This window comes from Pseudorasbora parva, chromosome 11, assembly GCF_024679245.1.
Source record: "Pseudorasbora parva isolate DD20220531a chromosome 11, ASM2467924v1, whole genome shotgun sequence".
Taxonomy (NCBI): domain Eukaryota; kingdom Metazoa; phylum Chordata; class Actinopteri; order Cypriniformes; family Gobionidae; genus Pseudorasbora; species Pseudorasbora parva.
In genome coordinates, this window is record NC_090182.1 from 40,639,609 (window position 1) to 40,661,852 (window position 22,244).

Sequence of the window (22,244 nt, forward strand, 5' to 3'; positions counted from 1 at the left end):
ACCGATCACACACTAACAGTAACACACTGTCATGAGGGAAAAGTCCAGCAGAACGTGCGTTCGCCATGCTCAGAGGTTAACCGGGCTGAGTGAGAATATGCCGGTGTGTGTCAACTCGCTGACGGTCGGAGAGGAGAGCGCAGCTGGTATCGATACTGTAAAAACTGAGAATCGTATCGTTTCAGATATTCCAGTATCGATACATATCGAAATATTGATATTTTTGACAACACTACTCTAATTTATCAATTAGAAAATGAATTATTAAAAATTATTGTTTTGAAAATAAATCCATACCTTTTTGAACCAAAAGCTGCAAAGCTGTCACACGCACACACACACACGCACACACACGTTTGTTTTTGTGACATATGGGGACACTCCATAGGCGTAATGGTTTTTATACTGTACAAACCGTATTTTCTATCCCCCTACACTGCCCCTGCCCCTAAACTTACCCATCTCTGCATTTTTACTTTCTAAAAAAAACTCATCCTGTATGATTTATAAGCATTTTAAAAAGTGAGGACATGGCCATTGTCCTCATATTTCACCCTCTCCTTGTAATACCTATGCACACACACACACACACATACCCGTAGGCACTAATATGTACACTTTAGGTACTATTATGTACCTTTAAGGCATTGATTTGCACGCTACTTTTAGAAAAGATACCACCCAAGTGGAAGCTTTCATACCTTTTTTATGGGAGTGTACTGTAGAAATCTAATTTCAAACATTTAAGCATAAATCTTCAGAACAAAAGCATTTTATTGAATACATTTTTTTTAACTTAATTAACAAAATGTCCAGGCTTTCGACCGGTAATGTGAACACTGTCTGCAGTGAACATACACTATTATTTATGCGGATGACTGCAGTGAGCTTGAGTATATCCTGCTCAGAGCTTTGATTAATGTAATTGGGTCACTGGGGTGCCGTTGTGTCTTTGAATCTTTATTTCCAGCTTTGATTCTGGCATGGTATCTGTGGTATGCGCTGCTCTGACAGCATACCTTTACCTCAGACAGGTGTTTGTTCCTATAGAGAGCGGTCAGGGGAGTTTAACAGGTGTAGTCTCAACCCACATTTTCTTGCTCTCTCTCTAACTCGCTCTCTCTTTCTTTTTCTCTGCACTTCTCTTTTAGTCTCACTCGTACAGGTGATGTGAGAGGCATACAGGGCAGCTTCTTACACATTTTGGTAGCTGCGCAGGAAAGCTTAGAGGACCCCCAAACTGCGGGATTCATATTAAAGCTTCAGATCTAAGTGTCATGCAGGACAGGTTTCTTTTGGCTGAGACATCATGACATGGACAAACCCTCTGACCTTTCTTCGGCAGGGCTGGGTGAGGCACAGGGACCGGGACAGACCCATCAGGATGGTTGTCTCCAATCTGCCCTTTGAAGATCTGAAGAAACGTGACCAGCCGAACCGCCAGTATGAGAGCAACACGATCAAAACCAACAAATACAGACTTTGGTCCTTCATCCCTATGAACTTATTCGAGCAGTTCCACCGCATGGCCAACGTTTATTTTGTGGGCCTGGCCATCTTGAATTTCGTCCCTGTGGTGAACGCGTTCCAGCCGGAGGTGGCCCTCATTCCCATTTGTGTCATCCTGGCACTGACCGCTGTCAAGGATGGCTGGGAGGATTTCCGGAGGTACCAGAGTGACCAGCAGCTCAACAATATGCCTTGCTTCATATTCAGCAGGTAAACAGTTCGCACATCATTGATGCAATTACTGTGAAGCTAAAATAAATGATTAATATGAATAAAATATATTTATATTAAAAGAAATAATAAAATATATTAAAGGGCTGTCAGTTGAGCATGTTAGTTAAGTGTACAGGTTCTCCACCTTATTACCCCCTGTTATACAACATAATATTCAAAGCCTATTGAAAAAATATATTTCCCGTAGGCCTATTTCGGCTGTAATTATGATAAAGATTATGACAAAAAAAACTTTTATTGACATATTGACTAAATGTGGTTAATAAAATGCATATATTAAATGAATTGGCAATGCTTCATTTGAACTCAAATTAATTATTTAAAACAAGCAAAATGATCAGTATAAAAATGTACATAATTATTAATGCCCCCCTGAATCTCACAAGGCATTTCGAATGCCATCGAATCAATTCTGAAATGCTAAAAAACAGCAATTTTATGTTTTGCATATCATAAAATGTAGCACTAATGCTATGCCAATGCTAATGAACAGTGAGATGAGTGCAATGTTTAAAGGGATCATTTACAAAACACATAAAAAAAATGTGTGTCATGTTCATTTTCCATGTAACCCACAAAACCAGTCATAAGTCACACAGGTATATTTGTGGCAATAGCCAAGCCAACAATACATTTTATGGGTCAAAATTATGACTTTTTCTTTTTTTTTTTGCCAAAAATCACTAGGATATTATTTTAGGTAAAGATCATGTTCCATGAAGATATTTGGTAAATTTTCGAATTACATTCAAAAATGTATTAATATCAGTAATATGTGTTGCCAAGGGCTTCATTTTGACAACTTTAAAGGTGATTGTCCCAATAGATTTTTTTGCACCCTCAAGAATCCTCAGATTTTCAAATAGTTGTATCTTGGCCAAATGTTTTCTTTACAAACATACATCAATGGAAAACTTTTTATGTGATGTATAAATATCAATTTCAAAAGATTTAACCCTTATTACTTGTTTTGTAGTCCAGGGTCACATTTGTTTCTTGAGGTTCACTTATAATGTAAGTTATACAAGTGGAAAAAGTTTAATGTTTTTAAGGGCTGGCTACTTAAAGGGCACTTATTAGGGCTGCACGATTTGGGGAAAATATATAATTGCGATTATTCTGGTTAAAATTGCGATTGCGATTTAAAATGCGATTATTATTATTATATTTTTTTTTACACAAATTAAGTGTGCGTATATAACATTGTGTTTATATAGGCCTATTAATATGACTAATAATAATAATTATGATTATTATTACTGCTAAAAATATTTTAAAAAATAAGAAATTACAATAACATTTTCATAATTATAAATAATAAAATTAAATATGGTGTTTATCTACGATATCAATTTCTATGTCTTTAATATGAAATATTAACCTCTTGCGTTTTTTAATTTCTTATGTATTATTTTTCTTATTTATAATTTATTACCCAAACGTTTAATTCATACTGAAAGCCAGAGGCGTGACGGAAAAGCCACATTTGCTTCAGAGAAGTGATATGATGACGTTCATTTTCAGGAAACCCTTTATGTGAAGCTAACGCTGTAGACAGAAGATAGAAACGCTTTGATTAAACATGACGACAATAAACACGGCTGCAGCAAAATATGGTGTATTTGAGTTCTTCAAGCCGTCTAGGGTATTTTCATAATAATAAAGTATAATGCAGTGCTGATTGACGTAGAATTCTATAAAATAGCGCATCGTCTGCCTCACTGTGATGAGAAGCCACATCAGCTCACAAACACTCGACTGACGATATGAAGAGAGGTAAAACGTGTTATTAAACGTTGTCTTTTGTTGAACAGGTTTATGAACGCTTCACTAGATTGTGAAGATGTTTGACTCGTGTTGCTTATTCAAGCGCACGTTATAAGCGACTCAAACTCACAGTTTTTCAGACGGAGCAGCATTTACTCCTGATCTCAGAAACGCTCTTCGCTAACACACTGGGTATTTATTTATTTTATTAAAATCGCAGCCTTTAAGCTTTCATAATCGCACATCATCCAAATCGCGATTGCGGTTCGATTTCGATTAATCGTGCAGCCCTAGCACCTATTATATTCACTATTCACTTTTACATGGTGTTTCAACAGAAATGTATGTTGGCAGTGTGTTCACAATCACTCAATAATGGTAAAAATCCCACTCCTTTTTTTCAATCCCAATAAATCATAAACAGTGCCTCAGAACAGATTCTGGGCAATGTGACATCACATTTCACAGGCCCTGCCCATGACACTGCCGTATTAGAATAGACTCCGCCCTCAGAGAGCTGTACAAAGTCTGCCATGTTTATCTCCTCGCCAGAGCATTTAACAGCAGCATTCAAGTAAGAAATGTGTTCTTGATAAAGCTACTAAAGTCAAGAGCAGTGAGTGGTTTTCTGTTTATCTTTACATAAAGCTCTCTGTGCGCATGTGTCGTGTGTGTGTGTGTGTGTGTGTGTATGTGTGTGCTCAAGTTGAGAGTGGCATGGCTTTAAAACGCATGCAGAAGATAATATTTCATGATGATGAACTGCAATGCCACGTGAGCATGTCCATGATGGAGATGATCAAAACCAAACAGATGTATCATGTTTCATTTTTAATTTGCATGTTCGCAAGCTGTGAAGGCTCTGCCCCCAGGGGCGGGGAGCAGCAGCTCATTTGCGTTTAAAGGACATACACACAAAACAGCTTGTTTTTCTCAAGCACAACCTTTGCCATTTTTTATATGGTATATTAAGTGATCTGTAATGAATTTTGATCTGAAACTTCACAGATACACTCTGGGGACACCTGAGACTTATGTTACATCTTGTAAAAAGAGGCATGAAAGGTGCCCTTTAAAGGCTTGTCAGTAAACGCCCACTGTTATGATTGGCTAACGTCATTACATAGAAGACAGTATCAACTCCTGCTTGCTACTGCACGTAAGTGTTTTGAAAACATTATCCATGTGAAATGAACATACAAAGCAAACTTTCTTTCTTTTCCATTTGTCCTGTTGTCATAGACTCTGCATGGAGCATGTCAGAAACTGAACACGCATCTGTATACCGTATCCAGTGTAGACAGCATCAGTGATTATAATGGCTTCTATATGAATTTAATGTGACACTCACATCCAGTGTAGGCAAATGTCAACCGTTGTGAATGCTACTGGGCCAATGTCATATGCAAATGTATTTTTCCATGTGATATCACAGACCTCGCTATATCAAAACAAGCTTTTTTTGGTGCTTGATTAAACGAATGATTTGGTTATAATGAAGAAGACGTTTTAAGCTATGAAACTTGCAGGTTATTTTAATGAGACCTCTTATTTGTCAAAAGATCAAGGCAAATTTGAGTTCTCATGTAGACCCCTTTAAAAAATAACAGAATAGAACATATGGAATAGAGTGCAAAAGTCGGCTTCTGGAAAGGAAAATTCCATAGGTAATAACTGACAAATTGGTGCTGAAAAACTACATTACCCATGATGCTGTACAGAAAATGACACCAATCTAGTCGAAAGCATAGACTGTAAAAAAATATGGACGTAGTGTCCGTGACATCACCCATAGTATTCTGAAGAGCAGTTCTGAAGCGTAAAGTCGGGTCGAGCTGGCAGTTGCCATCTTGGCAGCACGTCATTGCACGTCACTCCCGGATAACTGACAATCGGCAAAGAGGCGGGATGTGGGCGGATCTGAGGTCACGCGATGACTAACAGACAGCAGATAAACAGCAATCCACCTGTCACTCAAAATGGCTACACCCTTAATTATTAATTTTGCAGAACTTTAAGGCTTTATGTAAACGAATGAGTTACATTCACCCTCCTCACAGTTGTCATGAAGGGCAAAATTAGACGAATATACCAAAACCACAGTTTGTACCAGGCTGTAAACATGTTTTTTTTCTTCTGTAAAGTTGGGCATTTATACAAAGGGTTCAATGAGATTCTGCTCCCTTCTGGAGCCTGTCCCTGGTGGCCAGTCGCTGAATTGCAGTTTAAGTCACTTCTGTATTGGCTTCAAGAGAAACCGGTGGAGGCTGCCGCTTGGTGAAAACAAGCAAAACACTCCAAAAGATCTTGTTAGCTCTGCCCACTCCCATGAAGCTCTGCAAATGGCATAATCCAGTCGATCACTATATGCTATATATGCATATTTTGCAATATACTCTATATATATATATATATATATATATATATATTAGGGATGCCACAATACCCAATATAATATTGAACCGTTTGGTACGGCATTCACGGTTCAATACGCGCTAGTGAATATCGGTTTTGCATTTAATGAATTATTTCCATTTCTCTCCGTTTGAAATATTCCTCTTAGTTTATTTCGGCTCTGTTTGAGTGTGCCTGTGAGTCTACGCGCTGATTTGAGCAAATATCCAATCATATGAACTAGTGTTAAGGGGTGTTTAGCCGCGTTTTAAAGCCTTGCCGGTTAAACATTTCATTCGCTCATTCGCTATGCACTGTTGTGCACTGAACGCGCGCACTAAACGTCTGTCAAACACACGTGATTACTGGACAGTCTTACTGCGCTAATACTGTCAAATACACACAAGGTTAACATATAAACACAGTCGGATATGTCTCAAGTGAAAGTAAAATTGCGAGCGTCTATGAAATGTGAGCAGGTCTTCAATTGACAGCAGCGCAGCCTATAGCGAACACGCTTAAAGGGACAGTTCACCTCTAAAAATGATTTTAATAAAAAAAAAAACATCTTTAATACAGTAGCTTTTAATCAATGTTGTATATTGAAGGATATGTAGTTTTAATTTTAGCCTACATTTATTCATTCAAATTCATCCTTAAATGCTACTGTACATCTCTGAGCTGCCACTGTAAATCTTTATATATATATATATATATATATATATATATATATATATATATTTATTTATTTATTTATTTTATATTTTACAATACACTGGGAATGTGTACAAGGGTTTTTTAAGTAAAGTTTTAAGTTTCAGTAAGGGTTTTCAAGTCTTTTAAGTGAAATAAAGAAAGAGTATTGCAACAAAAACATTTTCTCCTTAACCCTTTTCTGTTCCTGTCACCTAAGAATAGAATAGCAAAAAAACCTGAACCGAACCAAAAAACTGTGGTTAAAAACCGAGGTATGTATTGAACTAACTGAACGTGGACTAACTGTATTGTTGCATCCCTAATATATATATATCAAAATGTGTAAATGTGTACTTATAATGTTTCTCCATAATTCGATATGTTTACAGACTTACATAATTAATAAATACACTTTAGTGCAGATGGATGAAACAGCACCTAAATCTGTACAGAATCCTTTTTGCATCCCCTGTTAGGATTTGTATAGGTTTTTATAAATAAATAAAATGAAGTTGCTGGTGACTATACAGTGACTACGTCAAATGTCTGTCTTGCTCTCTGCACTCTTTCTTGCCATTCTACATCCCTCGCTCCCCCCCCCCCCATCTTTCTGTGAGCTGTGTCGTGGTGCAGGCTCGCTTGAATTTGTGTTTCACTTCATCTGTGTTTCGAAACCCCATGGGAATTTTTGACCTAGAAATAAAATTTGTGTGGGAGATTTTTTTTCCATTCTTTTGAAGCGCTGCACAATGTCTTGCATCCAACGCATTGTGTGCATTTTGACGAGATCCTCATCATTGTGTTGCATCAGAGGAGTAGACAGAGAGGCATCGTTTAGATCTATTTTAAAACGACTGAATAGCTGGTGGGAAAAAATGAGTAATTCACCACACTTGAGAGGTGGAAGGACTGAGAGACTGGGGTTAGAGGGAGGGAGGGAGGGAGAGATTTCGCAGTAGTCACAGGTACACCCTGAGATATATTTTTACTTCCAAAAGAGATTCCAAATCCATCACTTATTACCATGGTTACTTAGTCTCTTTCATTTTATTTTGAGCTAAGCCGCTGCTCCATTTTGTGATTCCCGAAGTGTTTCCATACGGGGGAGCCCAGGTGGCCCATGCAGCAGCACAGGGGCAGGAACTGGCTCGGGTCAGTCGAAACTCAAACTGTCCTGACGTGCCTGCCATGCCCGGAGGAGGTGTTAGAAAAATGACCCCTTTGCCATTTCTATTATTCACAATATGTGCTTTGCTGTTATGTCTCAGTTTTGGACAGCTAGGTTATATTATATTTAGATATAACAGACAACATGAAATCTAAATGTATTTATTTATTGATATCAGTGCAATGTTTTGTCTTGTCAGTAAAACTGAGTGACCTACAGTGGATGATGCCTACTTTGTGGCTAAAATATAAGTTGTAATCAAACAGATGCAGGTACATAAAATATGTATGTAAAATATTTCCAGATTCGTACACTGAAAAATGGTAACCTAACTGGTTTTATTCAAGTCAAAATATAATTTAACATCACTGACTCAACCTAAATGCATTATTTATACTAAACAAGCTAGTTTTTATGGTTTAAATCTTGTATAAGTAGCTCTTTAAGGTAACAACTGTAATTCCTCCTCGTTTACAGTGTAAGTGGAGGAATTAGGAATTTGGACAATCTTTCATTAAGTGATGTTGTGGAAGGTGGTATTGTGTGTGGAATGCTGAATTTTCAGCCCTTACTTTGAGATCGTAGTCAGTACTTTTTGAGGCAGGGAGCACAATGCCGTATTCCAACTTCCCCTGCTGATCTGTGAAGTTTCCATACCACTGTGTGATTGAAAAAGTTAATGCGCTTTCTATCGCTGCTCTATAGAACTGAAGTCTTTGGGTCTTTGATACCTCAAAACTTTTTGAGTTGCCGTGGGAAGAAGAGCCTTTGGTGAGCTTTTTTGATGATGTAAGTTCATTTCAGCACAAGGTTGTTAGCAGAGCTCCATTCAGTTAGAGATGAGACCTCATTCCTGCAACCCTATCTGTGATCAGATTAACAAATGTAGTATTTTGAAATGGTATTAAATGCTATATGACGTACAGCGAATGCCTGGATGGCAGTTTCTTCCAGCTGTTGAAAATTCTGTTTTAGCATTTGGAATTTTTCACCTTATTTTTCAATGTGAATGTAAGCCATTTCCTTCAGATTCATTTCCCAATATAGTGATGATCGGGTTTTGAAGCACTGCTTTGTGAAGCTTCATAGTTCCAGTACTTCAGAGCACTTACATGCTAATCTCACATGATGCCAGTAAATTAAGCTTCACTACGTCCAGTGCTAGGAAGTAACTTACAGGTAATGGAGTTATGTAATCACAAAATAAATTACATTTACTGAGAATTAAAAAAATAAATAAAAGACATTTAGCCTTAGAAAACTTTTAACAATTAGGGGGGTTACATCTGAATATTTTCTGTAAAAACTAGGATATGTTGAAAAATATTACTTTTTTTCTTAACCTGTTTTTGATGTGTCATATCATGTCATATCATTATCATAGCTATCAAAATCCAGTGTTCGGCATTTTGCGTACGTGAGTTTTTGTTGTAGATGTCTATTAAAAAAAATAAAATAATAATAATAATAATAATTGTGTACTGTGCTAATTAATTGAGATTTCTTACAGCTCTTACAGGTTGTTGGACTTGTCTGTTTCGTTGCCTCTATTACTCTCCCCTTTTTTTGTAAGTCGCTTTGGATAAAAGCGTCTGCTAAATGATTAAATGTAAATGTAAATGAAAAATGTGCACTATGCATCCTGCCATTTAAAGGACAACTCCAGCGAATTTTTTAGTTTATCTTGATTGTTATATCTTTGTGAGTACAGTCTATAGAATAAAAAAACTAACCGGATTGGTGCTTGCAACACAGAGTTATTACAGTTAATGCCCAGAGGACCCCCCCCCCCCCCCAGCTAAAACGGCAGCTTTGGGTGCATAGATGTAAAGGGTGTCTTTGTGCCTCTTAACAGACACAAAATGCAATTAAAATGTCCGTCCAACGTGAACAGGTCCCTCATACGACAACGAGATGCGTTTAGCCACTTACCCTCTGTTTAAATTCACCTGTTTTAGCCGGTTACCTGTGTCTCACGCTGAAGTGCCATGGCTTGAGAATGGGACATGTGGTCTTCACCTCACAGCCGGTGGAAAAGAATCAGGATAGAAATCAAGTTCATGGATGTGATGTAATAACATTTCAGTAGTATGTAGCAAAGCAAGACCAAATGCTGAGGGAGCTGAGCAAGGCCACTGTAGTAATTGTTGCCAAACACATGGCTCGCGAGCAGCGGGACTTTTATTATGACGGGACACAGTTGCCGTGTCCTGGCTCCTTGGTTAAAATAGCAATTTTCTCACAATTTACAAATAGTTGGAAACATTTGGGATATTGTAAGAACTCAACTGAACAAAATACACTGGCCTGGTGGTTTTTGTTTTTTTTACTGCAAAAATACTACATAGTGCACCTTTAATGAGTGACTCATCATTTACTGAACTGATCCGTTCAAAAACTCTGATTTATATGAGTGAGTCATTTAATAATGCACTGATTCGTTCAGGAACAGAATACCAGTGCTATGTGTTGCTCACAGTTTCAGTTGATTCTGCTGTGGCTTTGCTTTGAAGTGCTTTCATTGGCAGGGTTAAAACAGACGATATATGTGTAAAACTGTGGTAGCTCAATATTAAGTTCTTGTTTATTGAATTTTTATGCTATAAAAGCTATATTAACTGCACAATAATGTGATAATGCTTAAGTACGCCGCTTTTGTAAGTAAAATGCATTGTTTAGTCTTTGCATGTGATTTTTTTTAAGAGAATAAATGTACAGGCAACATCTAATTTACTCATGCACCATGATGCACGACCACCAGTAGTGATGCTTTCATTCACTTTCTTAGCAAGGGCTGCGCTCTCTTTATGACATTGTTTTATCATGCTGGAGTTTCATACCCTTAAATAAACAATTCAATTTCAAACGGTTCCCAGCAGTCAGACAATCCCTCGTTCCACCGGCTCCACAAGGGAACCGTCTGTCTGAAAGCAGCAAAATCATTACGCTAATCTAATACTTCAGACGGTTTTACACTGTACAGTGTTGCTAATGCTTGTAATGTGCACGTTTCCCTCCCATATTCGAACTGAATGAACCGTGCTGCTTTTCTCCAGCGGTTATGATTGATTGGTTCCTATTCTACCCCAAAGGGAGAGAGTTTTATGATATTGTTCACACACATAGTCAAACCCCTTTCATTAAAACAGCTCAGGGCAGACAAAGTGATGCTTATTCCGTCTTGGCTGTTTAATTCTCTCCTGCAGAGAATTTTAACTGCTGTGGAATATTTAAGAAAATATGCAGCTAGTCCTCACATTCATTTAGTAAACAGGATTTTTACAGTTTCTGAAGAAAACCCGAGTCATGCCTATACTTGCAAAATTAACCACCATGATGTCTTGTGTTGTGGATGGTCGCCAGGGTGTTGCTATGCAGTTGCTAACGTGTTCTGGGTGGTCGCTTGGGCAGTATGCTGGATGGTTGCCCTTTGGTTGCTATATATGGGATGGGTTACTCAATGAAGTGTACTTAACAATAATCAGAATGTCATGCACCTTGTTTTGTTGTTGCTGTTGTTGTTGTTTTGAGGCACATCTTTCCTAAGACTGAAAGACATGATAGTAAGTCTAGTGATGTCATTTTGTAGTAGGGGCTGGAGTCAAATCCTGATATAATATCAATTTCTATAATGCACCTAGCTAATTTGAATTTAATCTTTGTACATTTTTTACTTCTGAATTGTGCATATAAGTACCTTAGAGTACAAATATGTTCCTTACTACTATGAACATTTTTGTGGTAAAAAGTTACAAATATGTCCTTTTAATGGTACTGCACCAGTGACACTGTTTTACTCCTAAAGGTACAATTTTGACACCATTGTGTGTATAGTTAATTAATATTACTCAGTTCTTAAATGTTAAATTATACTGTAACAAAAACAACTTAAAGGCACTATATGTAAGATTTTTTGACTAAAATATTAAAAAACTACTAGAGCAATGTTATATATTTTGTTGACTTACGTACTTAAATTATTCCAAATGTTTCCAAGAATGTTTAAATCCAGAAAAATAAGCAATTTTAACCATGACACAGACCATGTCCATGCGTCTCATATTAATGGTGCTCTAATTCTGGTTTTATTTTGTAGAAACCATGTAAGCACCAAAGACGCTTTAATATAAAATGTGTTTTATTAGAAAAGATGAGCAACTGTTTGGAGACATTCATCGACATAAAATTGATCATTGTTCTATAGCTCAGCACAGTTAGTCTTATTGTTTAAATCTTGTTTTCTTGATTTACCGTGAGTACCGTGTTTTACCACGCCTGATATAGATCTAGCTCACTGCAGTGAGAACAAGTGACTCATATTAGCCACTGAGCGAACACACAGAGTAGCATTATAACATAACTTTAACACACTCAAATTATGATAAAACAACACTGCTTTACCCCACAAACACATGAGCAGAAGAAGCGGAAACGCTCGTCTGCGGGATAATAAAAGCTCCATCTTTAATACATTAGCATATCCGTGAATGAGATATGAGTCCCGTTGGGTCCTTTTCCACTGGCTGTAGAGGTGAAGAAGACAACTCCCATGATTCCACAAAATCAAGGTGTAATAAAGGTATGGTGTTGTTTTGATTAAAAGACTCTGTGAAAATTACATATTGTGCCTTTAAAATAAAGTGTAACCTTTTATTTTTGTAAAATCACTCCTTGATTTTGCATAAACCACTAAATTATTCGGTACCTACAATAATCTGGAATGCAATTGTGAAACTTATCAATTCAGGTCCAAAATCTTGAGGTGGCACTTGCTCCCAACTATAGCAATGATGCATGCTTTACCAAACACCCCTAATACCTAAAAAAAAAGGCAAGTTTGGGCTTGCAGTCTATAATCAGGCTCCCGGACATATGTGTGGAGAAGAGAGGGGCAGTTGGTGTGGAGGAGGGATGCAGAAAGAATTGTCAGGAGTGTGGCAGGTAGTTATTTATAGATCCTTTTCTTGGTGATAGTCAGAACATACTGCCCCCAAACTTTTATTAAGAAATACATCTGCCGCAAATAATGGCAAACTTTAACAAATAGTTCCCAAGTTGGCCTACTTTAATTAGCATGCATGAGCGATGACATTTGACATGGCATGCATTTGTATCAGGAAAATGTGAGTAGGATGCAGTGTAAGTAATGCCTCCATTCCTGTTGAGTCATGCCAACCATGTGCAAATGGTTAAGCTTCAGCATAGTGCATGCATGCACCTTTCCCACATACTGTATAGGTCGTCACGCTTCTGCTAGAGCGCATTTCTTTGCTCTGACGCCCGTCATGTGAACCAGAAGAAATGATGGTTTCTCCCCTGCCATTTAACTAAAGAGGAATGCAGATATATTGGTGGATTAGATTGAAAAAGGATGCTTTGAAATGCTCACAAAAGCTTGTCGATTCACCTACTCGTTTATAATGAACATGTGCCTTGAATATCAAACCAGAGACACTTGAATTCAAAATATGTATCTCAGATAATATGATGAGGACTTTCTCTTTTAGAGAGTAGAACCGGTGATTATGATTGATTATGATGAAATGATAATGATTATGATGAAATTGCCTGCCATGCATGATCATATTTTATCTTCAACCACTGTAGTTTTTCACTTCGCTGCGTGAACGTCACAAAATGAGTTAAAATTCAGCGTGCAGCGGAATGCTGTGAAATGGTATAAGGTGTTGTCTCTCGTTCAAAGATAGAGTATTCAAGAGCAGGTGTTTGTCTCACACGTCATCATTTTTTCACACTCACACATTTTGACTGACAGTTAAATGCCAGAAATAGACATCTCGCTAATCACACACTGCAAACAGTGAGTCCTTCTGGAGGAGCGCTTTATCTCACGCCACTATCTGAAACAGACATCAGCCACTTCATTCAGAGAAATGCTTGCTTGGCACAAAACAGCAGTAGTCTTGCCTGATTTGAGGAACTAATATTCTTTTGTCAGCCATTTTATTAGTAAAAACATCATATTTAATTAATTTTCTTACTTGGTGGTGTAATTGAAATGGATTTAAGTTTGCACGAAGAAAAATAGGTTGTTTTGTGGGCAATATTTGCCTGGCATTGGGGATTTTAGTAGTAAATAGTACATTTATCCATAATATGACACCAGCAAGTTCTGTCATATTGTAACTCAAAATTTTTCACATTTTCTCCACCAATGCTCATTATTTTTTATGTTCATTATTGCTCATTATTTCTTGTCACTGTAATGTGAAAAATTATTTAAAAAAAAACAATATTTAATGTAAGAGTAAAAATACTATATTGCATTGATGTGAATGTTATATCCTTAATTGTGTTTAATTGTTATAAAAAAAAAGTCACAATGCCGAAAATCTCATATTACTGTAATGTGAAAAATATATTTGATTCTTTTATTTTGTAATAGAGTAAAAATACTATATTCCATAAATTTTAGGCTAATCTCATATTACTGTAATGTAAAAAAAATCATATTATCTATTATTATTTTTATAATACAGTAGACATACTATATTACATTAATGCCAATAATGTCCTTAATTGTGCTAAATTGTTATTAAAAAAACGACACAAGACAAATAACCTCTTATTAATGTAATGTGAAAAATTGTATTACGCTTTAAAAAAAAAAAAAAAAAAAAAAAAAAAATATATATATATATATATATATATATATATATATATATATATATATATATATATATATATATATATATATATATATATATATATATATATATATATATATAATAGAGTAAAAAAAACTATACTGACCTAATTCCAAAAAAGTTGGGACACTGTACAAATTGTGAATAAAAAAGGAACTGAATATATTACAAATCTCATAAACTTATATTTTATTGACAATAGAATATAGATAACTTATCAAATGTTGAAAGTAAGACATTTTGAAATGGCATGCAAAATATTGGCTCATTTTGGATTTCATGAGAGCTACACATTTCAAAAAAGTTGGGACTGGTTGCAACAAGAGGCCGGAAAAGTTAAATGTCGGGGTGTCCGCGGGGTTTTAAAAAGTATTAAAAAGTGATAAATCAAAATTGTCAAATTTAAGGCCATTAAAAGTGTTAAATGTGGTCTCAGAGTTATTATTTTTTTCCAAATTAGGTATTATTTTTTCAGACTATCAGGTGTCCTATTCTGATTGAAATTCTATCTGCGTTCACGTTAGTTCATTTAAATATGGGCTTTAGCATATCTGGGCACATAAACAAAAGGCTTGTTCGACTTCACCTAGCGATGCGCAGACCGATCGGCGGCTGACTTGAAGCAGTGCATGCCGGTTAGAAATGTTGTCCGACTTGAGACAGCGCCGACAGCACGTGACTGTGACGTCTGTCAACAAAGTACCGCGAGAGCGATTCGAGAGCAGCCGGCTGATGCAGCCGCTGCAGATTCTCAAGGGGGGCTGCAGGTGGATGCAAGAGCTCTGATGACGACACAGCTGATCCATGATTGGCCGATTCACCGCATGACAGCGATCACGTGCGTGTTGTGTTTATTCTAAAACCTTACGTTATGCTAATGTTATGTTTATGTTAGCATTGTTTAAAGTTTACTTAAATTAAAAACTGTTATATTTTTGAAGCCTAATAATAAATGTAAAATAAAACAAAATCAGTAGCTTAATATCAGTAATACTGGCCTTCATTCATAAAAAGATGCCATTTAAACAAGTATTTAAAATATACTGTTTTTAAGTTGTTTCTATATTAATTTGATTAACTGTGAAATTATTATATTAAAAAAATATATTAAAAACGTACAAAAACATTTCTTTTTTATTGCGACTAATCACAGAAAAAAATTGTGATTAATCTAGTTAAAGTTTTTAATCGATTAACAGCACTAGTTTTTAGTATTTTGTTAAATTCAACAACTTATCACAGTTATAGAAATGTAATATTTGGCTCAGGTTTTGTTGTTGGAAAAAAAAACACTAAATAATTTTTTTAAATTACCAATTATTAATTGAAATCAAATGTGTATGCAGTAATGCTTCTCGTTAACCAACCTTTGTGAATGTTGAAATCTATTTTACTGTGTCTGAATGATAACTTATAACAGATTTCCTCCTGGTGTCGATTGTAAATATATTCTTTTTTGTATGTTATATATGTCAAAATCTGAGTAAATAATAGAAAGGTCGCTGATTAACACTTGGAATTCAGTGTCGTGATGGTTTTAAAAAATATTCTGAAGGTAGTAAAAAAGGTATTAAAAAGTAGTAAATTTAACTTAAGGATTGCTGTATATACCCTGAATGTACATATAAGGACCAATTTACAACTTATTAGGTCAATTGGCAACATAACTTAGTATAAAAAGAGTCTCTCAGAGTGGCGGTGTGTCTCTCAGAAGTCAAGATGGGAAGAGGATCACCAGTTCCCCTAAAGCTGCGGTGAAAAAGAGTAGACCTAAGACAGTTGAGCAACTAGAAGCCTGTATTAGACAAGAATGGGACAACATTCCTATTCCTAAACTTGAGCAACTTGTCTTCTCAGTCCCCAGGCGTTTGCAGACGTCATATAAAAAAGAGGGGATGCCACACAGTGGTAAACATGGCCTTGTCCCAGCTTTTTTGAGATGTGTTGGTGAAATTTAAAATCAACTTACTCCCCAACTTTTCCCTAAAAATTATACATTTTCTCAGTTTAAACATTAGATATGTCATCTAGGTTGTATTCTAAATAAAATATTGAAATTTGAAACACCATTGCATTCTTTTTTAAATTCACAATTTGTACAGTGCCCCAACTTTTTTGGAATTGGGTTTGTAGCATTAATGTGAATCATATATTTGAGTTCAATTGTTATAAAATAATATCACAATGTGAAAAAACCCTCAAATTGTTGTATTGTAAAAAATATATATTTATATTACTTTGTAACAGTATACAATTTTATTACATTCATATGAATCTAATGTCCTTAATTGTGCTTAATTGTTATATATCTCACAATGCAAAAAGTTAAACTTATATTACTGTAATGTGAAAAACTATTAGATTAAATTTTTTTATAATGCTGTTACATTAATGGCAATAATGTGCTTAAATGTTATAAAATAAAGTCACAATTCAGAATACATATATATATACATATACATTTGACAACTATGTAAAGAGAACATTGGAGCTGCACACTGAAGTTGTGTTTAAGTACATCCCGCTTTGTGTGTGAGGTGTGAGCATGACGTTTCTCAAGAGGGCCATCAATCAGTGAAGAACTCACCCTACCCAGTTGTGCGTGTAGAGCAGCATACCTGACGCTCACATCATGACGGTAATATTCTTTTACTGTGTGCTTTGTTGACAACTTGCATTGAGACATATTAGAAGATGCAAACTCATTTAATTTTATTGTTTTATGTTGTGCATACTTAAAAATAAAACCTGTAGATTGAAATGCTTGGCACAGTATTGCATGCTCAAATTAGCTATAAATGTGTCCTGGATTGCTTTCCTTCTTATTTTAAATTTTCATACATATTATGCTGTCTACATCTGTGTATTCTTACACATATTATTGTGTTCAAGTGTCTGTGTATTTATAGGTAAACAGACACAAACCCCACAAAGCATCGGAAGTGGTCCGTATGATAAAATGACCAGATGTCCCTGTTTTCTGGGGACAGTTGGGGTTTTTGGTGGAGCCATCTCTGGAAATGTCCCCGCTTTACAGCTTGTTCAAAACAAACCACAAATACATTGCAAAAAGCCAAATCAACATTCAGCAGCCTGCTGGGGAATGTAATAGGTTATAGATTACAATCTCTCAAAAAAGAGAGACAATCCGAAGCATTAGAATCACATCAGTTTATTAATTTTACATATCCTCGCTTTTTACAGACAATATTCAGATGTAACCACCTTTGTAATCTTTGACATTGTCATAAGTAACTGCACTTTGATTAAAAAAATTCTCAGTAACTGAAACTTGTAATTAGATTATATAATCTAGTAACATGTAGTTACTACACAAACACTGTTTATCCAAGGCCTCAACAGAAATCTGGTCACCTTACCTTGTGAGGCATTAATTCTCATCTTCTCACAGGAAGCAGATGCGTTTCGTGAAGAGGAGATGGAAAGATGTAAGGGTGGGGGATTTTGTGAGAGTGCTCTCTAACGAGATCATCCCAGCTGACATCCTGCTCCTGCACACGTCCGACCCTAATGGAGTGTGCCACATGGAAACAGCCAATCTGGATGGAGAGACCAACCTCAAACAGAGGAGAGTGGTGCCGGGATTTTCTACTCAGGTAAGTGTGCTGCCTATCTCAAAATGCCTGTCTAAATCTTACAGCTACAATCAGCCCGTTAGGACACTTACTGTGTGCCACATTTAAATATTCAGAAAGGCCAGTAGCTATGTTTCTATCCAAAATTGGAATATTGCATAAAACGTGAATAAAGCACCGTTTCCATCCAGTGAGTCGAAGAGAACGAGAACGTCACTTCCTGATAAAATGGTGCTAAATATCACTAAGAAAAGTAGGAGGAGCCACTGTATATAATCATTTTTAGCACAGAGCGCGCAGATGTAACACAATAAACCTTGCTTTCACAGTTCTGAGAGGTAATTATACCGAACCACTTTGACGACAGACTTTGCTCAGGCATTTCAGAACAACCAAAACTTGAACTGTGTCCCAATTCATAGGCAGCATCCTTTGAAGGCGACGAAGGTCGGACCGAACGTTGTTAAATGGGATGGTCTACACTCCTAAAAATAAAGGTTCTTAAATGGTTCTTTGGCACGTTGTATGGTTCTATCTGTCATCGTGTTAAACCCGCCATTAGCACACCAGGTGGATAAGCCAATCTGTGATTGGTTCCCGCAAAAGTCTAACCGAAGCAGTAGAAATGAATGTACAGGTTTCCAGACTGAGTTGCAGGGCGAAATCAAATCGCCGGCAGACCAGGCTGGGCTTACACAGTCTAGCAAAAAGGTTCTTTAGAGTATAAAATGGTTAGACAAAAAATTGTTCTCTAAAGAACCTTTCACAAAACGGTTCTTTGGGGAACCAAAAATGTTTCTTCTATGGTATCACTTTGAAAATCCATTTTTGGTTCTTCCTGGCACCTTTATTTTTAAGGGTGTAGCCTACAGAGGATTGTTCTTGTTGCCTAGCAACTGTGACAGCTGCCGTTGATGAGTGGCACATTTGTACTGGACTTTTTTGAAAGTTATATTAAACTGTCTGAAAACAAACTGGGTTCACAAACTGTCTAAATATGTTCACCACATTTAATTTCAGTATATAATACATAGTTTATGTATATTTATAAAACGGTTAGTTCTACTCCTTGATTCCATATTACCAGCATTTGGATTAATTACCTGCATTTTCCTTCAGGTCAGTCCAATCAAAAACCTGTTTGTCCACTGCGATATCTTTAAGGGGGTTTCCCATGTCCTGACACTGACAGTGCTAGTCAAAGAGTTTGTCAGTTGCGTTTTGCTCCATGTTCAGAACAAGTTTAAATCCTTTCAATATCAAAGTCTTCGCTCCTAACTGACTCACTTATAAAGACGTAAAGGTGTAATAATGTAAGTTCTTCTGCTGTTCATGTTCAGGGACTGCTTTTTCCGGCGGAATGAAGGCTTTCAGTGGTTTCTCTTCATTAAAGTTGCATTGATCCATATTTTTTGGCTTTACTATTTGTATTGCGTTAACCGTTTTATAAAAGCAATAAGGTACTCCAGGCTAGTGCTGTATCGTGAATAAGTCACAGCTGAAGGGGATGGAGGCACTCCACTTTGTGTCGTGCCTAACAACGCCCTTCAGCCATGACTTATTCAGCCATGATCCATCTGTTGTATCCTTCATTTCACTGGAAACAAAGGACACATTAGGAGCCTTCGAAATGGGACAGCCTTTGTCGTGCAGCGGCGCAGGGATGCGGCCTTCTATTTGAGACTCAGCTAGAATTTAGAATGCTGTGCAACTAGTCCATCCCATCACACAAAGTCACGTCGTTTTGTTTCCCTCATCATTTATGCACGTTTTCTTATCTTCTTATAAAAAATGTATCCGACTCAAATGAGCGCATGCGTTTTTATGCACACTTTTTGAATTTTTATCACATCTTGGTGATTCCATCTACATGTGTTTGATGTGATATCCCAAAATACGCATAAAAATAGGCGGAAGATGGAAACTTAGCTATTGATGAAGTTTTATATTAAGTGGAATATATATAATTTTATAATACAACTACATAACTATAATTATTAACACAAACTGGGACTGTAGGTATAGCCAGAAACATATTCCAGAAGTTTCAAGAATAAAATAATGGTAATAAAACAGTTGGGCTGCTTAATATTTTAGTGGAAACCATGATGGAAAAATCAAAAGAACATTGTTTATTTGAAATATAAATGTTTTGTAAATGTCTTTATTGTCACTTTTAATCAATTTAATGCATTCTTGCAGAATAAAAGTATTAATTTATAGCAACAAAATAAAAATAAAAACACTAACAGCAGTGTACAGTATAATTTGTGTTTTTAAAATATATGTCTTTACACTTTAGTCTTTGACAGCTTCTGAAGTTTCATTATAATCATCAGGTCACAAAGTTTATAAAGCTTAACTCTTCATTATGAGTCAGCTAGATGTCTGAGAACAGTAAAGAGTGTGATTGTTGTAATAGATAACTAACAACTCCCGAACACTCCCACATACCTGTCATACAAGTCTGAGTGACACAAAACACTGTTCTCTGTCTTTGAACATGTACAGGTATGACTAGTTGATGTTTATTTTGGTCCTGTGTTCATGACTGCTCAGTTTGCCACGTGTAGTTTCACTGCCAGTAGGACTTGTTGGACAGCTCTTGTTAGTCAGTTCCAATGTAATTAAAAAAATTAGGATATATACAAAGGGAAATCATGCATGGCATCTCTCTCATGTGTTTTAGGGTGAACCATTTCAACCTCAAATATTTGACAGTACTGTAGTGTGTGAAAACCCCAACAACAACCTCAACCTGTTCAAAGGTTATGTGTGAGTATCTGAAATCAATTTCACTCAATTTCATGCACAATTAACTACATCACGACTCCATCGTGACTGCCTCTTTTGTCAGATTCACACCAATGAGCAGCATTTGTCTGGCCTTCACATTTGTCATTTCCTAATCAGGAAAACTGCTTAAACCCTTTGATGCATCACAAAGGAAAACATGTTGTCTCCTTTTTTTTATTAAAAACAATTACATAACCATTACCAGTTTTCTACTATAGAACCCATTACTGCCACACATAAAAAAATATTGTGTCAGGCAATCGATTAATTGCAATAAAAGTTTATAATATGTGTGTGTGTACTGTGTATAATCATCACGTGAATATATTTAAGAAATGAACATTCTGCTATTTTTCACGTTCTCCCACTTGGAAATCATGGAGGGGTCTGAAATTGTCATCGTAGGTGCATGTCCACTGTGAGAGACATAATCTGAAAAAAAAGAATCCAGAAATCCCAATATATGATTTTTTTAAACTATTTATTTATATGATACAGCTGCAAATAAGTATTTGAACACCTGACTATCAGCTAGAATTCTGACCCTTAAAGACCTGTTAGTCTGCCTTTCAAATGTCCACCTCCACTCCATTTATTATCCTAAATTAGATGCACCTGTTTGAGGTTGTTAGCTGCATAAAGACACCTGTCCGCCCCATACAATCAGTAAGAATCCAACTACTAACATGGCCAAGACCAAAGAGCTGTCCAAAGACACTAGAGACAAAATTGTACATCTCCACAAGGCTAGAAAGGGCTATGGGGGAAATTGCCAAGCAGTTAGGTGTAAAAAGGTCCACTGTTGGAGCAATCATTAGAAATTGGAAGAAGCTAAACATGACTGTCAATCTCCCTCGGACTGGGACTCCATGCAAGATCTCACCTCGTGGGGTCTTAATGATCCTAAAAAAGGTGAGAAATCAGTCCAGAACTACACGGGAGGAGCTGGTCAATGACCTGAAAAGAGCTGGGACCACCGTTTCCAAGGTTACTGTTGGTAATACACTAAGACGTAATGGTTTGAAATCATGCATGGCACGGAAGTTTCCCCTGCTTAAACCAGCACATGTCCAGGACCGTCTTCAGTTTACCAATGACCATTTGGATGATCAAGAGGAGTTATGGGAGAAAGTCATGTGGTCAGATGAGACCAAAATATAACTTTTTGGTCATAATTCCACTAAACTTGTTTGGAGGAAAAAGAATGATGAGTACCATCCCAAGAACACCATCCCTACTGTGAAGCATGAAGGTGGTAGCATCATGCTTTGGGGGTGTTTTTCTGCACATGGGACAGGGCGACTGCACTGTATTAAGGAGAGGATGACCTGGGCCATCTATTACAAGATTTTGGGGAACAACCTCCTTCCCTCAGTTAGAGCATTGAAGATGAGTTGAGGCTGGGTCTTCCAACAT

The 22,244-nt window shown here is 36.6% G+C and overlaps 1 protein-coding gene across 1 annotated transcript in view; it reads left to right on the plus strand.

Annotated features, from left to right (window-relative positions):
- The first annotated feature begins 1,082 nt into the window (after positions 1-1,082).
- The window catches only part of atp10b (ATPase phospholipid transporting 10B), a 74,934-nt gene continuing 53,772 nt past the window's right edge, over positions 1,083-22,244 (plus strand). Inside the window, exons 1-3 of the mRNA XM_067457962.1 lie at positions 1,083-1,719; positions 17,849-18,053; positions 20,722-20,807. Of these exons, the coding sequence (XP_067314063.1) occupies positions 1,310-1,719; positions 17,849-18,053; positions 20,722-20,807 (701 nt within the window). The 5' untranslated portion in view covers positions 1,083-1,309. The remainder of the gene's footprint in view (positions 1,720-17,848; positions 18,054-20,721; positions 20,808-22,244) is intronic.